Source organism: Rattus norvegicus, chromosome 5, assembly GCF_021556685.1.
Source record: "Rattus norvegicus strain SHRSP/BbbUtx chromosome 5, alternate assembly SHRSP_T2T, whole genome shotgun sequence".
Taxonomy (NCBI): domain Eukaryota; kingdom Metazoa; phylum Chordata; class Mammalia; order Rodentia; family Muridae; genus Rattus; species Rattus norvegicus.
The window spans coordinates 168,383,772-168,406,219 of NC_141538.1; the positions used below are offsets into that span (position 1 = coordinate 168,383,772).

Below are 22,448 nucleotides of genomic sequence, written 5' to 3' on the forward strand. Positions count from 1 at the left end.
GGAAACTCTACAGCCCGATGGGTTAGGAAAAGAAGAAATAAGCTGGGTGTGGTGGCACATATTTAATCCCAGCACTCGGGAGGCAGAATCAAGCAGATCTCTGAGTTCAAGGTCAGGCTGGTCTACAAACAGAGTTCCAGGGTGGCCAGAGCTACACAAATGTCTAGGGAAGAAAAAAAAAGATCAAGTTAAATAAAGTAGCTAAACTAAGCCAAAGACACCTCCTCATCTCCTCAGTGCCTTCTTCCCCTCAGTATGGGCAACACCATCAAAGAGTGGGCTATGAACTCACAACACTGGGCCTCCACCCACTCATTCTCCAACCCCAACTACACTGGAGAGGTTTGCGGCCTCCACTGTTGTCACTCAGTTTGAGGTCTTACAGTCAATGCCAAGACAAGGAACAGGATGCAGTTCAGGGGCACTGCACTTGGCTTGGCACATGCAAGTTCTGGGGTCATCTCCCCAACACTGTGAAAACAGAACAAAGTTCTTGGCATAAATAACCAACTCCAGAAAGACAGCTCGGTGGGCTAGAGAGGTGGACCAGTCAGTCGAGTGCTTGCAGCACACCCAGGAGCCTGCCACAAGTCTATCAGCCTGGATTCAACCCGGGAACCCACACAGTGAGACAAAAGCTGACTCCCAAAAGCTGTCCTGTGATCTCCATATGGGCACTGTGGGTGTGCACACACCGAACAAAATAAAATAATTATTAGAAAAGAGCTCGGCTTCATCAAGGGGTGCTTATGATCTCTATGCCAGGGGCTCAATAACCACCAACCTACTCTACCTGACAAACTTCAGGCCAGTAAGGAATCCTGTCTCAAAACCAGGATGATGACTAAACAATTATCCCTAAGCTGGCCGTGGGGCTGGGGGTGCACATACGTGCACACATTACACACCACATGCACACATTACACAGCAGAAATGAAGTCTAAGACACTAAGCTCAGAAGCAATCTGTGCAGAACAAGAGCTGCCTTGACTAAATTACCAGACCTTTCTACATGCACTGCCTCATCTCTGACAGGAAGTACTGTCCACCTCACATTACAAGGTTTAGAAATCATTTGGGTTCAGTCACTAGCAAAGACTGGTTCTCAGTAAACAGCAACACCTGAGTCTAGACAGCCTTAACTCCCTGTGGAGGAAACACACAGTATGAAAGTGGGTTTCTCAAACCACAAATGTTAAAAAAGCATACTTGAGTAAAGGAATTTCTCAAAAGTCAAATGAGTCACACATTATCCCCAGGAGTTCAACTGTGAGGAGGGTGTGGGATGGAAGAACATGGAGACTGGGTAGGTACACAGGCTACACAGAGTGAGATGGAAACCCAACCTCACTACACACTCAGCTGCTCCCAGGCCACAGCCATTTCTAGCATGAGCCTCTTGTTCCAGGAAGGCGGATCTAGAGAAAAGCAGTCTTTGTACAAAAAGCTTCTCAACAAACCGACTACCTCACAGGGCTCCCGGCCAGATCATGGCCATCTGGTCCACTCTAGAAGGACAATGGGATCTTAATACCGACAGTACTCACATCACAGCCAGCACAGTGACCTCATGGGCAGGTAGACAACAGGATTCCCCTCACCTGGGAACACAAAGCCCCAGTGAGAGGTACATCCATCCAACTGGTTTGCCTTCAGATTTTGGGATCACCAAGAAGGAAAGAACAACTCAGGAAATGCCCGACAGCTAAACCAAAGAAGTGGGTGCCTACATGACACCTCTGACCAGTTCTTGTTCCCTGCAGTCTAAACCAGGTTCTCAACACAACAGGGACAGGTCACCACAGGTACCCTAGAATTAAATGCTCCCACCTAAGCCTTCCATCAGAGAGAGAGAGAGAGAGAGAGAGAGAGAGAGAGAGAGAGAGAGAGAGCGCAAGCACGAGCGAGCACGAACACACACTGCAGGCCTAGGCCCCTGCCAGCTGTCCATCACCCTCAGCAACATGTTCCAGTCTATGCTTGATGTTGCCACACTCCTGCACACAACAGTCGACCTTTCTCTTCTAGGCTTTCAGTGTCGTACTTCAGCTGTCTGAAGGGGGTCAACAACAGCAGCCCCAGCACTGGAGACAGCACCCTGTCAGTCACATGCTCGATCAACACTGCTGGACATGGTGGCTCATGCCTGTGATCAACGGCAACAGGCTAGGGCAGAAGACCCAAACCTGAGCACTGTAGCAGGACCTAGTCTGCAGGCACATACAGAAAGTACTTGACTCATGTTTTATAACACAGCTAATAAGTTAGAAAGTGGAGCATGTAAATAATTTAGACTTAGAAGCAAATGAATATGGGAAAGAATTTGCCTAAAAGTTCCATAAAAGTTTAAAGCACCAATGTAAATGTATGTAGCAGCTAAGTCTCAGACTTGGCCACAGCAGTCACTCTCAGGTAGTCTGTGACATCAACCATCCCTAGCCCACACGTACAGTGCCTATTCCTGTGGAAGGGAACTAGAGAGCAGGCCTAACTTTATGTTCTGTGACAATTATAAACCAGAGCTAAAGCATAAAAATGTGGGGTCAAATCTGTGTCTCAGGGAGCATCAAGAAACACTAAGTTCTCTATAATTCCTAACCTAGGAGAGAATTCCTGCAAAGCTTCAGAAGTCTGCAGGACTGTTGACAAGAGACAGTCCATGACTAAGATGAATTTTTAGCATATTCACTCTGTTTTTGGGTCCAAAATATATGAAATCCTGAATGGGTAAAGCATGCTAGTTAGAGGCGTCTAAGCTGCTGTTGACCACGGTGAAGCTGCTCTTCCTGCAGAGCAAAGACCCCCCACCCACCCACAACCCCATGCAAGTGAGCACAGCACACACCTCAAAGAGCTGCTCCTTGAGACAAAGCAGGAAGCTTAAGGTTCTGGTGAGCATTAAAACTACAGCTTGTCAAAGTGGAGAGATTCCTGCCCACGACCTCCCACCACTCCATGCAAAGAGTGAAGATGAAGAAACTTCACTGCTCCCTCTCACATCTGTCAACAGGGAGGACGGAACTGCACTTGAAGCTACTTAGAAGTAAACAGTGAACCAAGCACACACTTATGCTAGCGTAGCCGTGACCACATGTGAATTAAAGGAACACAGTTCACAAACTGATACACAGCGACCCAGTTCTCATCATCACAGTAATCAACGCCACCCGCATTATACTGAAATGGTTAATATCCAGTTTTTATCACCACTAATAGCTATTACCCTACCTTAAATACTTAGATTTCAAACTAAAAGTTTAGTGAGCAAAACAATGCACTACTAATATTAAGGTTCCCAAATTACAATTAAGCAGAAAGGAAAAGTCCGACCATGAGATAAACTTTCCTTCTATCTACTCCATGCCTACTCTTTATCTGGATGTAGAAGTATGTGGCCTGCAATCCGGCCTGCGGTGCTAATAATTCCTATTAGAAAGGCAAAGCAGTCAGTATTTGAACAAATCTCTTTCATCACCAAAGGCCTGATAAGCCCGTCCTCAACTCTACAGACTTCAAATTTCCAGAGCACCGTGTTCTGTCAAGCACTGGGACTGTAAAGCTCATGCTGCCCTGAGATCCAGAGAGATAAACCACCAAATGCAAGATGTGAGGGCCAAGAAAACACAACCACCCCTCATGCTGCTTTAGTGGAGTCACGTGCACACGTTTCAGCTATCAGTGCAAGCCAAGCACACCGAACTGGCCAAGACACAAGCTAGTTTGTGCCAACTCAAGATTAAGAATTCTTTTCATTGACAGGTTCTTTGTTCCATCGTTGAACTTAAAGCTAGTATAAAGTACTTCTATGTAAAACATTCTAAGGAGTCCAACCATAAGATAATACACCCTTAAAGATTGAAATGTATCTACCTCGTTAGTGTTCCAGCGGTGCCTCTCTTTGGGTAAACTTGAACATTTCGGCAGACATTCAAGCAGCTTTTTCGGTAAAAAGATTTTTACATGACTACTATTGCTGTTCCCATGATCATCTATAAAGAAGAAAACAATACATTCAGAGAAAGAAAGAGAAAGCCTCCTTTTACACTGACAAGGTCAGAAGCAACGGCTCTGTTGGGGCTGAGACCAAGGGCACAGAAGGCCTCTACTCCTCTAAGTTCCTCATCCACACTCTTGGATGGACAGCAGCAGTCAGCTGCCTGTAAGGCTCAGAAACACACTGAGCTTTAGCCATCACAAGCGAGCAGATGGGAAGGACCCCAACAGCTCCCAGAACCAGAATGATACTTTAAAGGCTCTTCCAGTCTGTCAAAAAAAAAAAAAAAAAAAAACCCTCAAAAGTACAAAATGACTTAACCTCACAAAACCCAGAAACTATGCTTGCTAACCAAGTTTAAAGTTTCATGGTTTTGAAGTTCAAAGAAATATAATTACATGTGACTTTAATTCACAAACTAAATGTTTCTTAGTCCTCTAGAATACAAATCAGATTTACCTTTTCTAAAGGAGATCACAAACTCTCCTAAAGAATTTAAGCCTGTAGTTGACTAACAGGTAATACTCTCAGCTCCACCTAAAACTCCATCACCTGAAGTTGATTCCCATGTACACATCTGCAGAATTAATGCAGTTCATCAAATGTAGCTCCTTCAAGTTGAGTCAGAGAATTCACTGCATTAGACTAGACAGCAGGCCCGACTACCTGATGCTTCCTTCTCAGATCCTCTCTTCACATAGCATTTGCCTCCATCATTCATCTACACATCACTTACTTTTCCACTCCTGAGAAGCAATCTCTTCCCAACCCCTTCCCTGCCTCCAAAGTCATTGCCAATTGTGGCAAATGCCAGTCAGTTGCAAATTGCCCACTCCAATTTGTTATGCTAACTGAAATCTCCAGGCTACACCTAAGGGGCCATACAGTGAGTCCTGGGGACTGCTTAGCACAACCTTCTCAGGCTGCTCCAGTCTTGGGCTCATCAGCATTCATGACATCAGTAAGACAGTAAGAACACACACCCCCGCCCCCGAGTCTGAAGCCCATACCTGTGCAGGTTCTGCTTCCCTCTGTGTGTGTGACCTTAGGTAAGTTACTTAGTATCTCTAGGTTTCCCACGGCACCCATCAGGGAAGTAGGGATCTTTCTCTCTCCAGTGCCAGTTTCTGTAAAATTCAGGGCCCTTCAGCAGCAGTTTGCCTTACAAACCAGCACCCCACAGGTCTCCAGGCACCGTCTAATGATACGAACAGTGAAATATGCCACTCATCTATCCAGTTATCTCTGCGCTTCTATTTAAAACTGTCTTTTGGGGGCTGGAGAGATGGCTCAGTGGTTAAGAGCACTGACTGCTCTTCTAGAGGTCCTGAGTTCAATTCCCAGCAACCACATGGTGGCTCACAACCATCTGTGATGGGATCTGATGCCCTCTTCTGGTGTGTCTGACAGCGACAGTGTGCTCTTACATAATAAATAAATAAATCTTAAAACTGTCTTTTGAGGGGTAAATAAAACAACAACAAAACTTTTCTAAGTTCACAATATTTTTTCCCAAACATTTCTCCTCTGATTAGCATGTTTCTTCTTCTCATGGATAAGGTCAGAAGAAATAAATACTGAGCACGAGATTAGTCTGGGAAAATGTGCTCCATCATACAGAAGGTTTTATAGGAATTAACTTGAGGGTCAACCTACTAACTCTTTTTTGGCCCATGACATACACAGCCAACTGAACTGTAACACAACTGTGTGTCTGTAGCAGTAAAAACTTACGAAACTCTTCTTAGGAGATCTAAGATTAATTCTGAATTAAGATTAAATTTAAAAATATTGCTTAAAACAGAGAGGAAACCAACTAATAGAAAGATGGTAGGATTTTCCTATTAATTGCTAACTGTGAAACCTTTGAAGTCTCGGGTGTTCATGCATGTTCCCTACACTTCATCAGGGAGGGATCTGGGCCATCAGACTTTAAAAGCACATGAGGCAGAATCACAGGAGCCTTTGCCTTCCTGTTCTCTACCCCAAGGTGGTCTCAGTCTCTCTTTTAAAAACAAAACAAAACTGTGAAGCACAAAGTCTTGAACGTAGAGGGGAAAGTTTAAAATCTATATTCTATTCAGTATCTATGAGCCTCTACATGAAAACAGCGCTAGAACAGTACTGAGTCGATGCAGAGTGTGCCTTGTGCATGGACAGCCACCGCCCTGAGAAGCTACTTAAAGCAGAACAGAAGAGAAACTCGAGTTCCCATTTCCATTTGTGGTCACAACCAAGGCTCAATTTCTGTCCCTTTAGCCTCTAACATGACTGCAAGCAGTAAGGGGGGAGGGGGGGCAAAGACAGGGACAGAATGTTGAATGCACATGGGTATGAGACGGGCTGTCAAATGAGCATGTGAGAATGTTGAGTGTGTAAGAGAATGGTAAGTGTGTGTGGTGTGTGCGAGGAAATGCTGAGTGTATGTGTAAGCATCTATGTGAGAGAATGTTGGATGTGTGTGTGTGTGTATGAGGGGAAATGCTGAGTATGTGTGAGAGTCTGTGTGAGAGAATGTTGAATATCTAAGCAGTGATGGCATGTGCCTTTAGTCCCAGCACTAGGGAAGCAGAAGCAGGTGGATCTCTGTGATTTTTGAGGCAGCCTAGTCTACAGAGGGAGTTCCAGGAGATCCAGGAATACACACAGAAACCCTGTCATTCATAAATAAATAAATAAATAAATAAATAAATAAATAAATAAATAAATAAATAAATAAATACAGAGGTAGCTTGGAGGCTGGAGAGATGGATCACCAGTTACAAGAACTGGCTACTCTCTCAGAGGATCCAGGTTCAATTCCCAGGATCCACATGGCCGTTCACAAAGGTCCATTAACTCCAATTCCTAGGGATCTGACACCTTCAAACGGACATACATGTAGACAAAACACCAAAATTAAAAAATAAATTAAAGGGGCTGGGGATTTAGCTCAGTGGTAGAGCGCTTACCTAGGAAGCGCAAGGCCCTGGGTTCGGTCCCCAGCTCCGAAAAAAAGAACCAAAAAAATAAATAAATAAATAAAATAAATTAATTAATTAATTAAATATGTAAAAGAAGAACATTGAGTGTGAGACAGAGCATGTTAATTTGTATGAGTGTGTATGAGAGAATGTTGAGTGAGTGAGTGTGTGTGTGTATGTGTGTGTGTGTGTGTGTGTGTGTGTGTGTGTGTGTGTTCGTTCCTGTTCCTCAATAGTGAGGCTGCTTGAGGAGAAGCTCCAGGCAGGACTCCACTCTAGTACTGGTTGAGAGAGGGAGAGGAAATCGCAATGCGGTGAGCCGTCACAATCCACCAGAGCTCTCGACAGGACTGTGCAGCCAGGGTTGCAGGATAGAATGGCAGGTCCCCTTGCTGTGCTTTTAAACTGCACCGTTCCCAGAGTTCAGGTTCATGCTGGACATAGGCCAGGTGCTTTTAGGAACTGTAATGATGGGTAAATAACCCCTCCCAGCTTATGAAAACATAAGTTCAATACTGGGCAGAGTTGGAACTCAGAAGGCATGCTGCTAATAAACTCATACTTCATTGTTTAGCATGGGGGTAGACTGTGTGCCTAAAAGCACAGGGTTCTGGGTTCAGGCCCCAGCACTAGGGGAAAATAATCCAACTTCAGTGCTTCTGGTTAAACTATGGCAATTCAAAAAAAATCTTTAAAAAAACTGTTCACATAGTAATATTGCATGAAAATATAATCTTAATTAAAAGCTACTGTTTAATGTTTTTACAGCAGCTGTAAATGATTAAATAACAGACCATATGTGCTAGTTTTGAAATCCCAGCATCTTAACAGTAAAACTAAGGTATAAACTGGTTTCAACTGTACCGCCATATTCAACCCAAACAGTCAAACTCTGACACTACAAAGTGAAAGTATCCAGTAAACGACAGGCAAGCACTCCATTATTGTTATCTAGCAAAAACGCATGATACATGACTTCACAATATAACTTCCTAACCTGCTTCACAATAAAAATGTAACCAGTGGGGCTCTTGAAATTGACAGATGATATGCTTGGCTGACAGCTATAATTCTAGAGAATGAACCATCCTTTCTAGTCAACCTTCAAATATTTTCTAAATGATAATTTTAGATTCGTAGTGCAATTTAACTAAATCTTTCTAAAATGTACAAAAAAATGTTCACTCAGCTAACTGAATTCTAACTTTGAGTTTGGTTCTGAAAATTGAGATTCACATTGCCAAATCTACTCAAATCCAGATAAACGCATTTGGCCTGTTTCTAGGGTGCTCTGACCTCTGCAAGCTAAGTCATAAATATATTAACTAGATGAGCCTGCTAATGATACCATTGCCTTCCATTTAGAACAGAAGAGGGCAGTTTGGGGTCTGCAGTGAACAGCACACATTCCCTGTTGCAGCAGCAATTCCAACTCTTACAGGGCACGCGATCAAGAGTGTGGAGAGGAGACTTAACAGAGCTCTACACGTCTCTGTCTGCCTCTCATTACTATGTGCTTAGATGTAATCAGTGGGATCAGAACTGGCTCAGGGAAACAAGCACACACTGGTGCAGTGCAGGAGACACAGTACCCACAGCAACGCAATGCCATGACTAACCTGAGCCCTCCCGGCTCCTGTCACACCGACAGGAGCTAAGCCCTAACTGCCTGTGAGTGCTGGTCCAGCGGGTGCAACTAGGAAGCAAATGAAACCCATCTGTAATTCTCCAAAAGGAGTCTTCATGGTTAAAAAGTAGCTAGTAAATTACTAGTGTTGTTATTTTACCACCTCTCTTTCCCCTCTTCACAGAGGTGTGAGTACTACTCTCCCCCTTTCTAGTCTTAAGTAGCCCAGAGTTACTGTTTTCTCCCCAATCATGTTACTGTGTCCCTGGTCCAGAAGCCAGGTTCAGCAAACTCCTATTCACAGTACAACTGGATTTCAATATAAATTATGGGGCAGAAACAGTCAAAGCAGAGGCGTGGACGGCTTGCGTGAGTGACGCCTAGGCTCTGGGGCACTCTCCTGTCCTTCGTTTCATGCAGCTCCAACTTTAGCAACAGGTGATCAGGTTCTGTGACTGAACGGGAGGCAGCCATTGCTGGCGGCCCACAGAAACATGCCAGGCACCAGTCTCTCTTGTTTAATGACCTGAGAAGAGTGGCACATCAGTCACCCCCACTCTGCAGGTAAGGAATTGGAGGGTTCTGACCAATTCGGCCAGGACCCACTGTTAGGAGTAGCTCAACTGGGATTCAAAGACTCCTCTTTGGCTCCTGCACAACAGCACCTCGCCCTACCCTGCATCATTCAGTACTGGACTGCAATTACAGAAGTGTGTGTGTGTGTGTGTGTGTGTGTGTGTGTGTGTGTGTGTGTGTGTGTGTACTGGACTGCAATTACAGAAGTGTGTGTGTGTGTGTGTGTGTGTACACCAGCACTTGAGGGGCTGTGACCTGTCTGTGTGACTGAATCCATTGCTTTAAATCCTCACAGAAAGCTCATGAGCTGAACACGGTTTATGTTGCCTAAAAGGACCAAGTAACTCATCTAAGATCACACAACAGCAAAAGGCAGAAGCCCAGGACCTCTTCCTGGTCCGGGCTGTCTTGCACTTGAAGGAGTTACTCTGGCTGCCAGACCCACCCATGCCTGAAAGTCAAAAGCTTTTCAAATCCTACCTTCTATAGGTGGCACGGTGTTGAGAACACAGTAGGTGCTAGTTCCGCAGAATACACTTTGGGAAACGCTCTAAGGAAACAGAAAATAAAATGTAAAACTAATCTTTGAAAGAGACATATTCTGGCTCTTCTGTGATATTCCTACCAAAGATGCAAAACCTGGATCTAACCATGAGGTAACACCAGATAAATCCAAATAATGGGCATTCCACAAAATGCCTGGCCTAGGATCTTTCAAATCAAGGTTTCACAAGTGAGACAGAGCCACTGAGAGCCACTGGCAGCCATCTGTGACCCAGAGAATGAAGAGGCTACTAAACGTGCCCCAGATTCTGGCTGGACTGTTTTTCACAGTGGTCAAAAGTGAAATAGGGGTAGGATGTTAGCAATGTCTCAATGCTCATTTCCAGGTTGTGGCTGCTGCAGTTAGGAATCGAAATGTCCTTATTTGTGAGACACACACATCACAGCATTGGGAGTGGTTGAAGGCACTAGCATCTAGTCTGCAAATGGTTCTGAAGCAAGAGCACTTTGCACTGGAGGCTGAAGACATAGGAAAACACACATTGTCTGTGTGGTTTTTTTTTTTTTTTTTTTTTTTTGGTTCTTTTTTTCGGAGCTGGGGACCGAACCCAGGGCCTTGCGCTTCCTAGGTAAGCGCTCTACGTCTGTGTGGTTTTTAATAGAGTGCATATATAATGTGCACAGAATTAACATGTAAGAAGCAATGCCCACGGCACCCTCGTCCACAGTCCACATCAACATCACTAATCATGTCCCAGCAACGCACCCAATACCCAACTCACACAACAGACTCAGCTGAACAGCAAAGGGCATTGCATGGAGAAGCAAGAGGAGGGAGGCAGCAGACGTGGGCTCTACTGCCAAGTCACTCCACTCAAAGAAAGCTCAAGTTTGCACACAAAAACTGCATGTGAAAAAACTTTTAAAAGGGAAAAAAACAGTTGGGTCTCTCCGGTCAATTATTTTCAGTCCTTATTTGGCTGCAATACTAATTGAGATCTTAGATTATTCTCATATATTATAAAGCACATATTTTACACTTGGAGAAACAAAGTCTCAAGTTCAGCAGTCACCCACAGCATCTGTCTGTGAAGGACCGAGACTGTGGTTCCGTCACTCATTAGCTGTTCTTGAGAAGTGAGCAGGCCTAGAGAGGTGTCGTGTACCACAGACAGGAAGACGGCTCTCCTTCCTACGGTGGCCCTCCCTGCCCATCTTCTCCAAAGCAAGGAATTCCACTATCACACCACCTTTACAAGCACCACTCCCGCGACGTTAACGAGGATAATCTTTAACAATTTGAACGTTTTCTAAGAGCAAAGAAGTTGCCTGACTAAACGTGATTTCATGAATGTTCCCTTCCCCTCTCTCTTCCAGCTGTGCAGATCCAGAGTCTCGGCAGTAAACTCAACAGAGCTGCTCCATAACAACTCCTACACCCACCACAGCAGCTATCAGCTCAAGCTCTCTCTCCTCAGTGTCTGGAAGCCTCTTGTAGGACTTACTGTCCTTCTCCATTTGCTTTAGCCAATAGCAGTAGCCTATGATGGCATCTGCAAACATCTAAATCCAAGCACCACCCTCCAAATTAAAACTATGGCCCACATTAGAACTGCCCAGCACACAACAGGGGATCACAAGGGAAACACGGGAGCAGTGAAGAAAGCAAGGCCCCATGGCCCCTCACATCTGCCAGCCTCAAGCAAGCATGCTAACCACACAGAGACAACTGTTTTCCATTCAAGGCTTAACATTTTCTATTACCAAAAACAATTAACATTGGTTTTAAGGGTAGCTACTACTCAGGACACCTTAGCAGTCCCCAGTCAAAGGTGTTTAAATCAGTAGTGTCTGGTGAGACACACTAACATACACAGCCTTACAATCTAGCTTCCAAGTCTGGTAGTAAAACATTGAAAGTGGCAACACAGAGTTCTGGCACTGAGTGTGACAGACAGAGCTCAGCCACGCCCCTGCACAGCACTGGCTTCAGAAGGTTCCCGGTTATTTAACAAAAGAGCTAGCATAACATGGAAGCAAAATCTTATCAATCTGAACCTCAAAACCTCCAGGCTCTCACAGCATAAGCCACGGCACAAGACAATGGGAACCACAGGAGGCAGCCACTCTCTACAACCAAGGATCTTCCACAGGCCCACACCTCTCTGCAACAGTGCAGTGGCTTGGCTAAGGGAAGGCACATGCCCGGCAGTGCAGGGAGCTGAGACTCAACAGTGAACAAAGACATCCTGCCTCCTCAAGGGGCATGTAGGGAGTAAGGCACACTGACCCTAAGTGGGGCGCTTTAAATCATCACGGTAAATGCACACTAATGTGAGAGTCCAGAGGAATGCACTCCAAGGCTTCTGAATGTGTAACTCTGGCGCATCTTTAAAAGAGTGCTCGACAACAACCATGGAGAACCTGAATCCCAACTTAACCAAAAGGCCAGTCAGTGTCAACTTGGGGAACTTTCAAATTCTGATGCTCAGGATCCAATCCTGACCGATGAGGACAGACACCTAGGACAGCCATCTCGCCATCCTTTTTGCAGGTTCACAAATAAACCCACAGCAGGAAATAAACACCTGTGTGACTTTGGGCAACCACTCACTCTGTTTCAAGTCAAATGGGAGGGTGATTTTGAATGTGACTTCTCCAAATTACCCTTCACACCTGTAATCTGTTAACACCCGACTTCTCGAGTCCACCAGAAATCCTCTAACAAGTCCCAGAGACATCAATGTCCAATCCACAGCCACACCTCGACCATCAGGAACCAGGTTTCCAACCTCAGAGATCAGAACTTAGAACTTAGGTCTCTGGTTCTGAAGCTCTTCAACTACCTTATTCTATGGACCAAAAACGTTTTCAAAACTAGGCCAGAATATCCAAAAACAAAATTAAGAGAAACTACAGTAACTCTAACTCATTCCAGCACAGTGCTCGGTACCTGGTAAAGTACCCAAGCAGGCACTGCAGAGCTGTTTAAAATGCTGGCAGAAGCTACACGGTCCAGGTGAAGAGCAGGACTGAAAAGACTGTAATGAGAACACCAGAGAAAGCTGCGTGAGGGCTGACAGTTGTGGAAACGCAGAACTACGGACTCAGTAAGGAGGAACGGAGCAGGAACTCTCCCTCACTGTCTTTTCCCAGAGTCTAGGCCAGGATGTAATAATACACAGGCACTTTTGCCAGGTGGGCTCACATGGACACATTCATGAAACAAAACGCTCTAAGTGACTGAAGGCCTTGAGAGAGGAAAGCCCTCCACGTGAAGTCCTTGCAGTAAACACTGAGGATGTTAAAGCTAAGGGTCCACAAAGCTTCCAGATGGACAGACATGCTCACGCCCACATCCTGAAGGAACCAGGTCAGAAGAGGCTCCCTCCCCTGTTCTCACTCCACTGGTGAGAACTGACCACAAAGCCATTCCTAACTGCAGTAGAGAAAAGCCCGGAAAAGGAGGGTCAAGACCCACTGTCATCTCAGCATAATGCCACCAATAAACTGTATTTAACTGCAGAAGACATGCAATTAGTTGATATGTCTTCAACTAACCAAAAACACTACCTTTAATCCCTAGGTCACTCTGCATCTACAGCCAATCTAGTTGTTCTCTTCTCTGGTAAACATCTCTAACATACTCAAATCTGAGTGCATATCAAGGGCATCCTTGAAGGACGTTTGTCTAGCCTCTTCATTCCATTGTCTGTGCTTCATTCAAAGTCAGGTGTTTGTGGACTTTATAAATGAACACTATTTCCCAGAGTTCATGGAAAGGAAAGGGCAAAGCCCTGGGCTCTACTCAGGGCCCTGGTACACATCACAGCCACGTGCACTCTGGGTTCTCACGCATGGCTCTGAGGTGCTGTCCCTCAGCACCCCTGCTTCACACAGGAGCAGACCAGCAGCCAGGACTCTCTCTCACTCCAGCTAGGGTGTAGATAGTTTTTAGAACAAGTCATGTCTCTTTAGTCAAGAAACTGGACAAAATGAATTGTCACGGACACTAAGAGCCAATTTTTGGTTACAGTACAAGCCTGCTAAATAAGACAAGTGCAAGGTCTGTCAGAAGACACTTCATGAATCCAGGCTAATGACATCTGAGACTGAAGAATCGACACAAGACGCTTTATCCTTTTCCTGAACTACAAAAGGTCAGTGGGGGAGGAGGTCTGTATGTGGAACAGCACAAAAATACATTAAGCTATGTATCTCACCACCTTCCACAAACTCTGAAATATCCTAAGGGCTACGGCTCTACCATAACCCTCTCAACACCCCACAAGAACAGAGACAAAACCGAGGCAAATGCTTGCACCACAAGGGGCAAGTCTAGAAGGCAGTTCTTCCCTCCCAACAGGCAAAAAACAACAACAACAACAACAACAACGAGACACCAGCTGCTAAGGCAGCAAGAGAACTTAAGAGACCCTCCAAGAGAGCTGTGTCTACAGCTAAGTAAGTGTCTGGGACAAACCACGACAAAGCTGCAGAACTGCATTTAGAATGCACCCAGCCATGTGGACAGACAGAGAAACAGAGTTGATTCACCATGGCCAGAGATGTATGTAGGGTATAAAGTAATCCCAGAATTTTTGGAGGAACCTTTACAGATATGAATCATAATATTGTTATAATTTTTATAAGTTTAATTTTCCTAGGACACAGTATATTCAACAATCTGAAAATAAACAGTGCTTAATAAATGTCATCATTTGTACAAATATCCATACGCCAATACAACATGTTCTGGAAACGACCATATAAGACCTAGGCCCTGTTGCTGGTGACTCCTCAGAGACGTAGATGAAATGTCAGCAGAATCATCCAGGCCGTGACTCTTGACACAAGCTGAAGTCATCAGAGACAAAGAGCCTCAGCTGAGGAGATGCCTCCATGAGACCCAGCTGTAAGGCATTTTCTCAATTAGTGATCAAGGGGGGAGGGCCCAGCCTTTGTGGGTGGTGCTGTCCCTGGCTGACAGTCCTGGACTCTATAAGAGAGCAGGCTGGGAAGTCAGGCAAAGCCAGTGAGTGGCCTCTGCATCAGCTCCTGTCTCCAGGCTCCTGCCCAGTTTGAGTTCCTCTCCCAACATCCTTCAATGATGAACAGCAACGTGGGAGTATAAGTTGAATAAACAAATCCTTCCCCCACAAACCTTTTTTTTGGGGGGAGGGGTGTCATGGTATTTTGTTGCAGCAGCACATACCCCGACTAAGACACTAGCTAACACCACACACCACGTCATCACAAGTGTCATCTCTCACATAAAGTCTTACTTTATTCCAACAAGTAGCAGCAGACATTATGGCCGCTCTAGAAAAGAGTAAGAGCAAGTCTGGGCACCTGACCAGGATCACTGGCAGGGAGGCAGGCTCCCGGCAGAGCTTCCAGCCTCCACAGGCACTTGGGAAAGCTGCCCCACGAGGAAGTTCTGAGAGTTAGAGCAGGAAAAGTGACCAGGCTCGAGTCGGCGCTGACCTGTCTAAGATCGTCAGAACTTCCCAGGTACTCACTCTGTGGCTCATGAACCACAACACCTATCACTTAACACCACGGCCTTAAAACTAAAGCTAAAGGAGAGAAAGACAGGGTTTCCACAAAAGCAATGAGGCACAGGCCAGGACAATGGCAGACACACCTGCCCCAACCCCAGTGGAAGTGTGGAAGTGTGGAAGTGCACCTCAGTGTGAACAGAACAGAGCTAGGAAGGAAGCCAAGCACTCTGGGAAGGCCAAGGAGGCATCGCCTCACCTACTTCACTGAAAAAAGTGGCTCTCAACCCAACCCCTAGCATGGTTACAATTAAACTACTCAAAGTCTAACACAATTATCAGACTGCCAAGCCCAGGGAAGATCAGAGGAAGCAAATCAGAAGCGAAAAAACAGGGCTAAAATCCCACACATCAGCAAAAGAGTGCCTAGACAGCAAAGACAGGTTTTGTTTGTTTTTTAAAACAATAAGGGGCTGGGGATTTAGCTCAGTGGTAGAGCGCTTACCTAGGAAGCACAAGGCCCTGGGTTCGGTCCCCAGCTCCGAAAAAAAGAACCAAAAAAAAAAAAAAAAAAAAAAAACAATAAAAACTGAACACAAGGCTTAGAAAGATGATTGGCTCATCTGCCATAAAAGTAAACGTTCCGCTCTCAAGGCCTGAAAATAGCACAGTATTAAACACGGCTCAGTTCCATAACCTATGCCCTTCACAATGAGGCCAATAGGCAGACAAGACGCCTTAAGCTCCATGCTCCACATTACCAAAGGCCAGTCTCGCCCTCTGCTTGTGTGACATATGAAATACATCCAAAGGGACTGACTCATTTCATCAACAGCACCCTGACACAGGAGTCACCTGCACTGGCCAGGAACCCCAGGTAACAAGTCTACCTTTACCAAAGGAGATTCTCGTCAGGGCCAGTTATAAGAGAGCAATGTTAATGGTGTGAAAAGCCCACAGTGTGGTGACATGGGCTACCAGAAAAGCATCGACCCTTGGTTGCCCCCGTCTCTTCCCTAACTCCCATCACTGCAAGCATCCCATCTGCATCCACAGGGCCGCACTTACAGCACTGCCCCAATGTCTCCTGCACACATCGTCCCCCCTCTGCTGCAGGACGCAAACTTCCTGATGGACCTGCTACAATCCATCATTTTGGCATCTCCACACACTCAAAGGGGCCGTGTGAAGAGAGCACACACTTGCTTTAGACTAGTGTAAGGTTTCATTTCCTGGGCAAAACAGATTGTGACTTCTGTCATCTTGCTACCCAGTCTTCTCAACTTGCTGATAAAAGAAAATCCCAAGTGGGAGAGGCTCATTAAAGGACGTGAGGGTAGCCTCCCACTAAGTGAATTCTCAGATGACCCTGGGAGCTTGGAAGCCAACTCTTCTCCAGCTGAACCTTCCTGTGAGAGCCAAGCCCTGACTAACACAGAACTGCTAAGTTCATGAGGCCCTAAGCAGACCTTAGCCATGCCCTTCTGAACTCCAGACCCTCAGAGAACCCTCGAGGAAGAGCTGTGGTGTTTTAAGAGGCACGTCTGTGGTCATGTTTCATAGCATCTGCAGACTCTACACAGCCACAGCCCAAGGTCCGGCCGCCCCACTTTTGTTTCTCTTTAAGCCATCATTTCACTATCATTTCCTTCAATAATCTGCATATACCAATGAAATGTATGTCTTAGTATGTATGAGTGTTCTGCCCTCATGTGTATCTGTGTACCGTTATGTGCCTGATGCATGCAGAAGACAGAAGAAGGTGTTGGAATCCTGGAGCTGGCATTTCAGAAGGCTGTGAGCTGCCATGTGGGTGCTGAGAATCAAACCGGTCCTCTGCAGGAGCAGCCAGGTGCTCTGAAGCACGGAGCCATTTCTCCAGGCCTGCCACTCTGATTCTCAAGGAATCGCCATCCATCTCTACCCTCCGCCTCTCTCCTGTCCGGCTGTCTCTCTGGCCATTCTTTCCCAGCACCTATGTGTCCTCTCTCTCTACCCTCAAAAGCCTTCTCTTCCCCATGGCAACCTCAAGCTGCACTATAGAGTCCCCTAATTCCCTTGCTATGACTCACCCTATCCTTGGTTAACAGGCACTGTTACTGCTCTGCACAGAAGGACACAGCACTGGGCCAGTCAGGCAAGGCTGCTGCTTCAATGAAGCTTGTGCTCCCCACAACCCTCCAGATGCACTCACCATTTTCCATTTTGCCCTGTACCAAGATGATTGCCCACCATGCACTTCAACATCAGGGTTCCCTTGCTGTCTGACAGCACCATGAAGAAAGAAAGGTACGGAATTACTCTTAAACCTTGCCCCCATGTTTCCAACGTGGCTGTGTGTATACATATTTATCTTTCTCTTACATTCACTTCTCACTATGGCCTCACAGAGCTGCTGGACATATGGTTCAAAATCTAGGAAGCACCATCTAAGATGAGCTACACTCTGCTACAAAATTCATTCACTATTCACTCATTCACAGGGAGGGAGGGTGTGCAGGGGGGTGTACACTCAAACCTATGAGTTTTTCTTCAACCAAACACTGTCAAGAGTTCCTGGCAGGCATCATTTCCCCTAGACACTGATCAGATCTTGTTTGCTCCGGCTCATCTCTCAACCAACAAATAAACTTAAGCCCAGATACCCGTGCCATCCTCTAGAAACAGGCATCCAACTGAGAACAAAGAGAGAACGAGAAACCAAGGCTGTGGACAGAGAGCACAGTGGTATGGCACGCTCAGACCTGATCCAATCTAGACAGAGGGGAGACCAGAGACAAACAGGTAGAGCCATAAACACATGTGAGCTGTGGGCCTGCTTTCTGGAAGAAGGAAGGGACACCTAGTCAAGAGTGGACTGCAACCATGAAGAAGCACAGGTCCTCCACACAGCAGAATCTGAAACCTTCACCACGCTGTGAGGATAGCTGAGCTGTGTGTAAAGTGGAGCCAGAGTCCTGATTAGCTCCTTAGAGGAGAGCTGACTTTATTTACCCAATCCACTCTACTCCTCTTCTGGAAACAACACTTGCAAAAGTCAGAGTCAGGAAGTAACCTAACTATCTCTACATTGCTGTACTACGCGCCTACCTGGTCACCTGGAACTCTCTGTCATTCTTTTCTCAGTTAAACTCCACAAGTTCTGTCCAAAATTCTCCTGCCTCTCAGGTTTATTCCATAATACATTTGCCTTAAGAGCGCCGAATCCCATCTGCAGTTCATATAACATCCTAATGCCAGTCTCCCCCTCTCCTCCCACCACCCCCATTGCTCCATGAAGACAGGAAGTCTGAATCTGTCCTTTTCTGAGCTTTGCAGACAGTTATTATCTGCTGAGTAAATGACCTGACTCAAAAGCGCAGTAGCAGATTCCCACAGTAAATACTAGACTATCTTCTGCCTCCAACCACTGTATAAATGTCAATGCCACTTGTTCTACCTCCAATAATTACACACAAAAATACATACATATATACATACATACATACATACATACATACATACATACATACATTGTGCTGATTCTGTATTAACCAGCATGTCAAATTTTTTCTAAAGAAAAACTATGAGCAAACTTTCAGATCAAAGGAGCGTACTCAAGCACCCACCGGCCGTAAGCACAGCTGCTTGCTGTCTCACACCCACAAAGTCTAGCTCCAGCCTACAGTGAGCATCAGTGCTATATCAACACTGCTCACTGCCTTGATAATTTCAGGCAGCAGTATGCTTTTTAGGTGAGATGTTCAACTCCTCGAGCTAAGCAGGAGTTGCTAAGCATATAGGCCGATCCATTAGGATGATTCTAAGTCCTCAGACAGACACAGATTTAGCATAATCTCAATTGCATATACTGTGGAAACTGACAAGCTGATTCCAATATTCAAATAAACACAAGGAAAGTATTATAGTCAAAGCAATCCTAAAAAAGAACACAGCTGGAGCCTGCGCAGGCCTGCAAACCATGCACTCGGGATAGGGAAGCAGCAGGATTGCAGCAAGTGTGTGAGGCCAGCCTGGGCTACATCAAAACAAAGCCTCAAAACAAAACAAACGCCACAGTATCACAAAGCTCCAGTAAGAGATGAAGCCCAAGATGATGGCAGAAACAACATGTAGAGAGGCCAAAGGAGAACAGGGGCCCCAGAAAAAACCTTCTCACCGACAGTAAAACCAAGGGTTTTTCAACAAGGGTAAGACACCTCAATGAAGACAGAGCAGTATTTTTCAACAAATGGACAATGACAACTGGACATTACCTAGGAACGTTAGTCTACCTCACACCACAAACAAAAACTAATACAAACATGAACTAGAGCTCTAAACAAGAACTGAACTGATTTGACAATGTAGAAAGAACTTTTACAATTACAGTAACAACTGAGTGTATAAAAACAAACTGCACCAGGAAGATGCACATGTCACTAGTACACCTCCTCCCAGCAGATCCCCCTGTCAGTCACTGGGAAAGGCAAGTGAAAACTATCCTGTGGACAGTCAACTTCCCGTGTACAAGACCAGGAGACAGCAAAGGCGACAGTAGCAAGTGTTGGCTAGCAAGGGACGAACTGGAACCAAATCCAGGGCAGCCACACTGCAGAAGAACCCAGGTCCTTTAATAAGAGAGTAAATTATAAATCTGCATTTCTGTCTAGGCATGTCACCCAAGAGAACAGAAAGCATGCCCGCCCATGCAAAACACCTTTGAGTACACAGCCTCACCGACGAGCGAGTGGATGCTCGGGATGTGGCAGATGGTTGCAGGGACTTGGCACCCGGAAAAGAAGGAAAGAGACATGAACTTCAGAGCACCACCAGCCACACAGCCACCAGCCACACAGCCACCAGCCACACAGCCACCAGCCACACAGCCACCAGCCACACAGCCACCAGCCACACAGCCACCAGCCACACAGCCACACAGCCACCAGCCACACAGCCACACAGCCACCAGCCACACAGCCACCAGCCACACAGCCACCAGCCACACAGCACAATACTGTCAATCCACAGATGTGAGGTGTCCAGCCAGACAAACCCACCAAGACAGGAAGCAGATTACTAACTACTCAAGTCAAGGGAAGGATGCGAACTGCCTCCTAAAACATATAAAATTTTATTTGTGTATTAGTTGTACAAAATACTCCATTTCATTATGACTGTTTCAAACATTTTTGCAGTGTGATCTGATTTTTACAGGTTTTCTTTCTGGAGTACAGAGAACACTGTGGATTTGAAGACGGCTGCTTAACTGTAACAGAAATGGTCACAGGATGTATGTGATTATGAAAGCTATCTTTTTTTTTCCTTTTTTTTTTCGGAGCTGGGGACCGAACCCAGGGCCTTGCGCTTGGTAGGCAAGCGCTCTACCACTGAGCTAAATCCCCAACCCTATGAAAGCTATCTTAATAACACTACTGTTAAAAGAAACCAAGCTGTGTGTAATGACACTTGCAATCCAGCACTCTGGAAGTAGAGGCAGGAGGATCAGAAATTCAAGGACAGACTCAGCTATATACAGGGTTCTAGGTCAGCCTCGGTGACACCACACACACACACACACACACACACACATACACACACACACCCCAATCCCTTCTCCTAGTAAAGCTCCGTACACCTCCTTCTTTGGTTGGGCAGAGCACAATGCTGAGCAGCTCCCTGCACAGCATCTACTCAAGGCTATCACGATGAAACACCGATTGCTAAACCCCTGTAGGTGTGGAAAGTTCAAAGGGACCCCACCCCTTACAGTCTTCCAAACTGTTCTTTCATAGTCTCCTATTTGCCTTCTGTAATTTTATGAGAAATCATGGGGGAAAAGTCAGGGAACAGGAAGGAGATGTGAAGGTGCCCCATTGTGAAGGCCCCATGAGGTGCACACAAGTGGCCACAGGAACTAACACATCTAGGTTCTTCCTCCCATACCTAGTCTCAGGGCACTGTCTTCCACTGTTTCTAGAATCTGTCTATTATTTGAGTGTGTATGTGTGCATGTATGTATGCGTGTGTGTGCATGTGTGTGCGCATGTGTGTGTGCATGTGTGCATGTGTTCGTGCACATGCGTGTAGCTATATACACATAAATGCAGTTAGAGATTCCCCAGAGCTGGAGTTACAGGTCATTGTAAGCCACCTAACATGGGTACTGGGACCCAAACTCCAGGCCTCGGCAAGAGCAAAACCAGAAAGCACTCTAACAGCTGGACCTTCTCTCTAACCCATGTCTTCCGAGTTTACCTAAGGATGCAAACCTCCAACCGCTAAGCTGGTTCATAACCAGGGGAAAGGATGTAAAATCTATTCAAAGATCTGAACTGTGAGACCTCAGCTGACGTTGACACTGACCCCCAAAAAGATGCCTGACACCTGAGAATGCCCACAGAGCAAAGTGCACACAAACCACTGTATTCTGGTATCCCACATTACATCGTCAAAGCACAGCTTTGGATAGTCACAACACCCAGAAGTGACTTATTTCTCATACACCAAGGATAACTGACCAATGTCCTCCTCAGCCTCCAATCTGTAGCTACAATAAACAATTCCTAGTACGTTTGTCTGTCTGTGTGTGCACCTTTGTTGTGGAGGTTAGAAGATGATTTCAGGAGACAGTTCTCTCCTTTTATCATGTGGGTTCAAGGAATCAAGTTCAGGTGTCAGGCTTAGAGGCATGCTAAGCCATCCGCCAGCCTCAGTATCTTTACACTAGGAGTGGAGCCAGTTTAAGATGCCATGACCCCTGCTACAGGGCACCATCTCCTCTCTGCTTAGCCCTCTGCATAATGAGCAGGTCACTCACACTAGCCCACCTCCACCAGGACAAAAACCTGGTGTTTGGACCCAAAACAGGGTTCAGTCCAATTCTGTCTTGAATTTTCTATACTTACTGACCCATCAAAGGTGAAGTTAGATAAAGGTGAGCACTAGAGTCAAGACATGCACAAGTCATGACCGGAGGCCACAGCAGACAGCACATACACATGTAACTTAAGCTAAGAAACTTGCTAGGAAACTAAACAGCAGACAAGAGGATCCTTGGCATGGAAACTGGGGTCCCAGCTCAGTCCAAAGTGTCTCCAGGGAAAACTTGAGTGCAGATACACCAGGGACAGTCCCAGACTTCTGCTGCCTCACTGTCCCAGAAGCCTCAGTACTAGAACTGCCCCTACTCAGCTTGTCCTATGGGGCCAGACTATTGCAACCCAAAATGCACTAATTCTTTTTGAAACAAGACTTCACTATGTAGAACTGGTCTAGAAGTCACTGTACAGACCTGGCTGACT

General features: G+C 45.8%; 1 protein-coding gene across 13 annotated transcripts in view; it reads right to left on the minus strand.

Annotated features, from left to right (window-relative positions):
• Camta1 (calmodulin binding transcription activator 1) overlaps positions 1-22,448 on the minus strand; it is an 836,898-nt gene that overhangs the window by 800,431 nt on the left and 14,019 nt on the right. For all 13 annotated transcript variants that reach the window (XR_015619938.1, XR_015619939.1, XR_015619936.1 and 10 more), the window contains 2 exon segments: positions 9,641-9,710; positions 3,871-3,989 (listed from right to left, as the gene is read on the minus strand). Coding sequence is in view for 9 of the 13 variants with exons in the window: in XM_087550157.1 (XP_087406283.1) it covers positions 3,871-3,989; positions 9,641-9,710 (189 nt within the window). In the remaining 4 variants the exon portion in view is untranslated.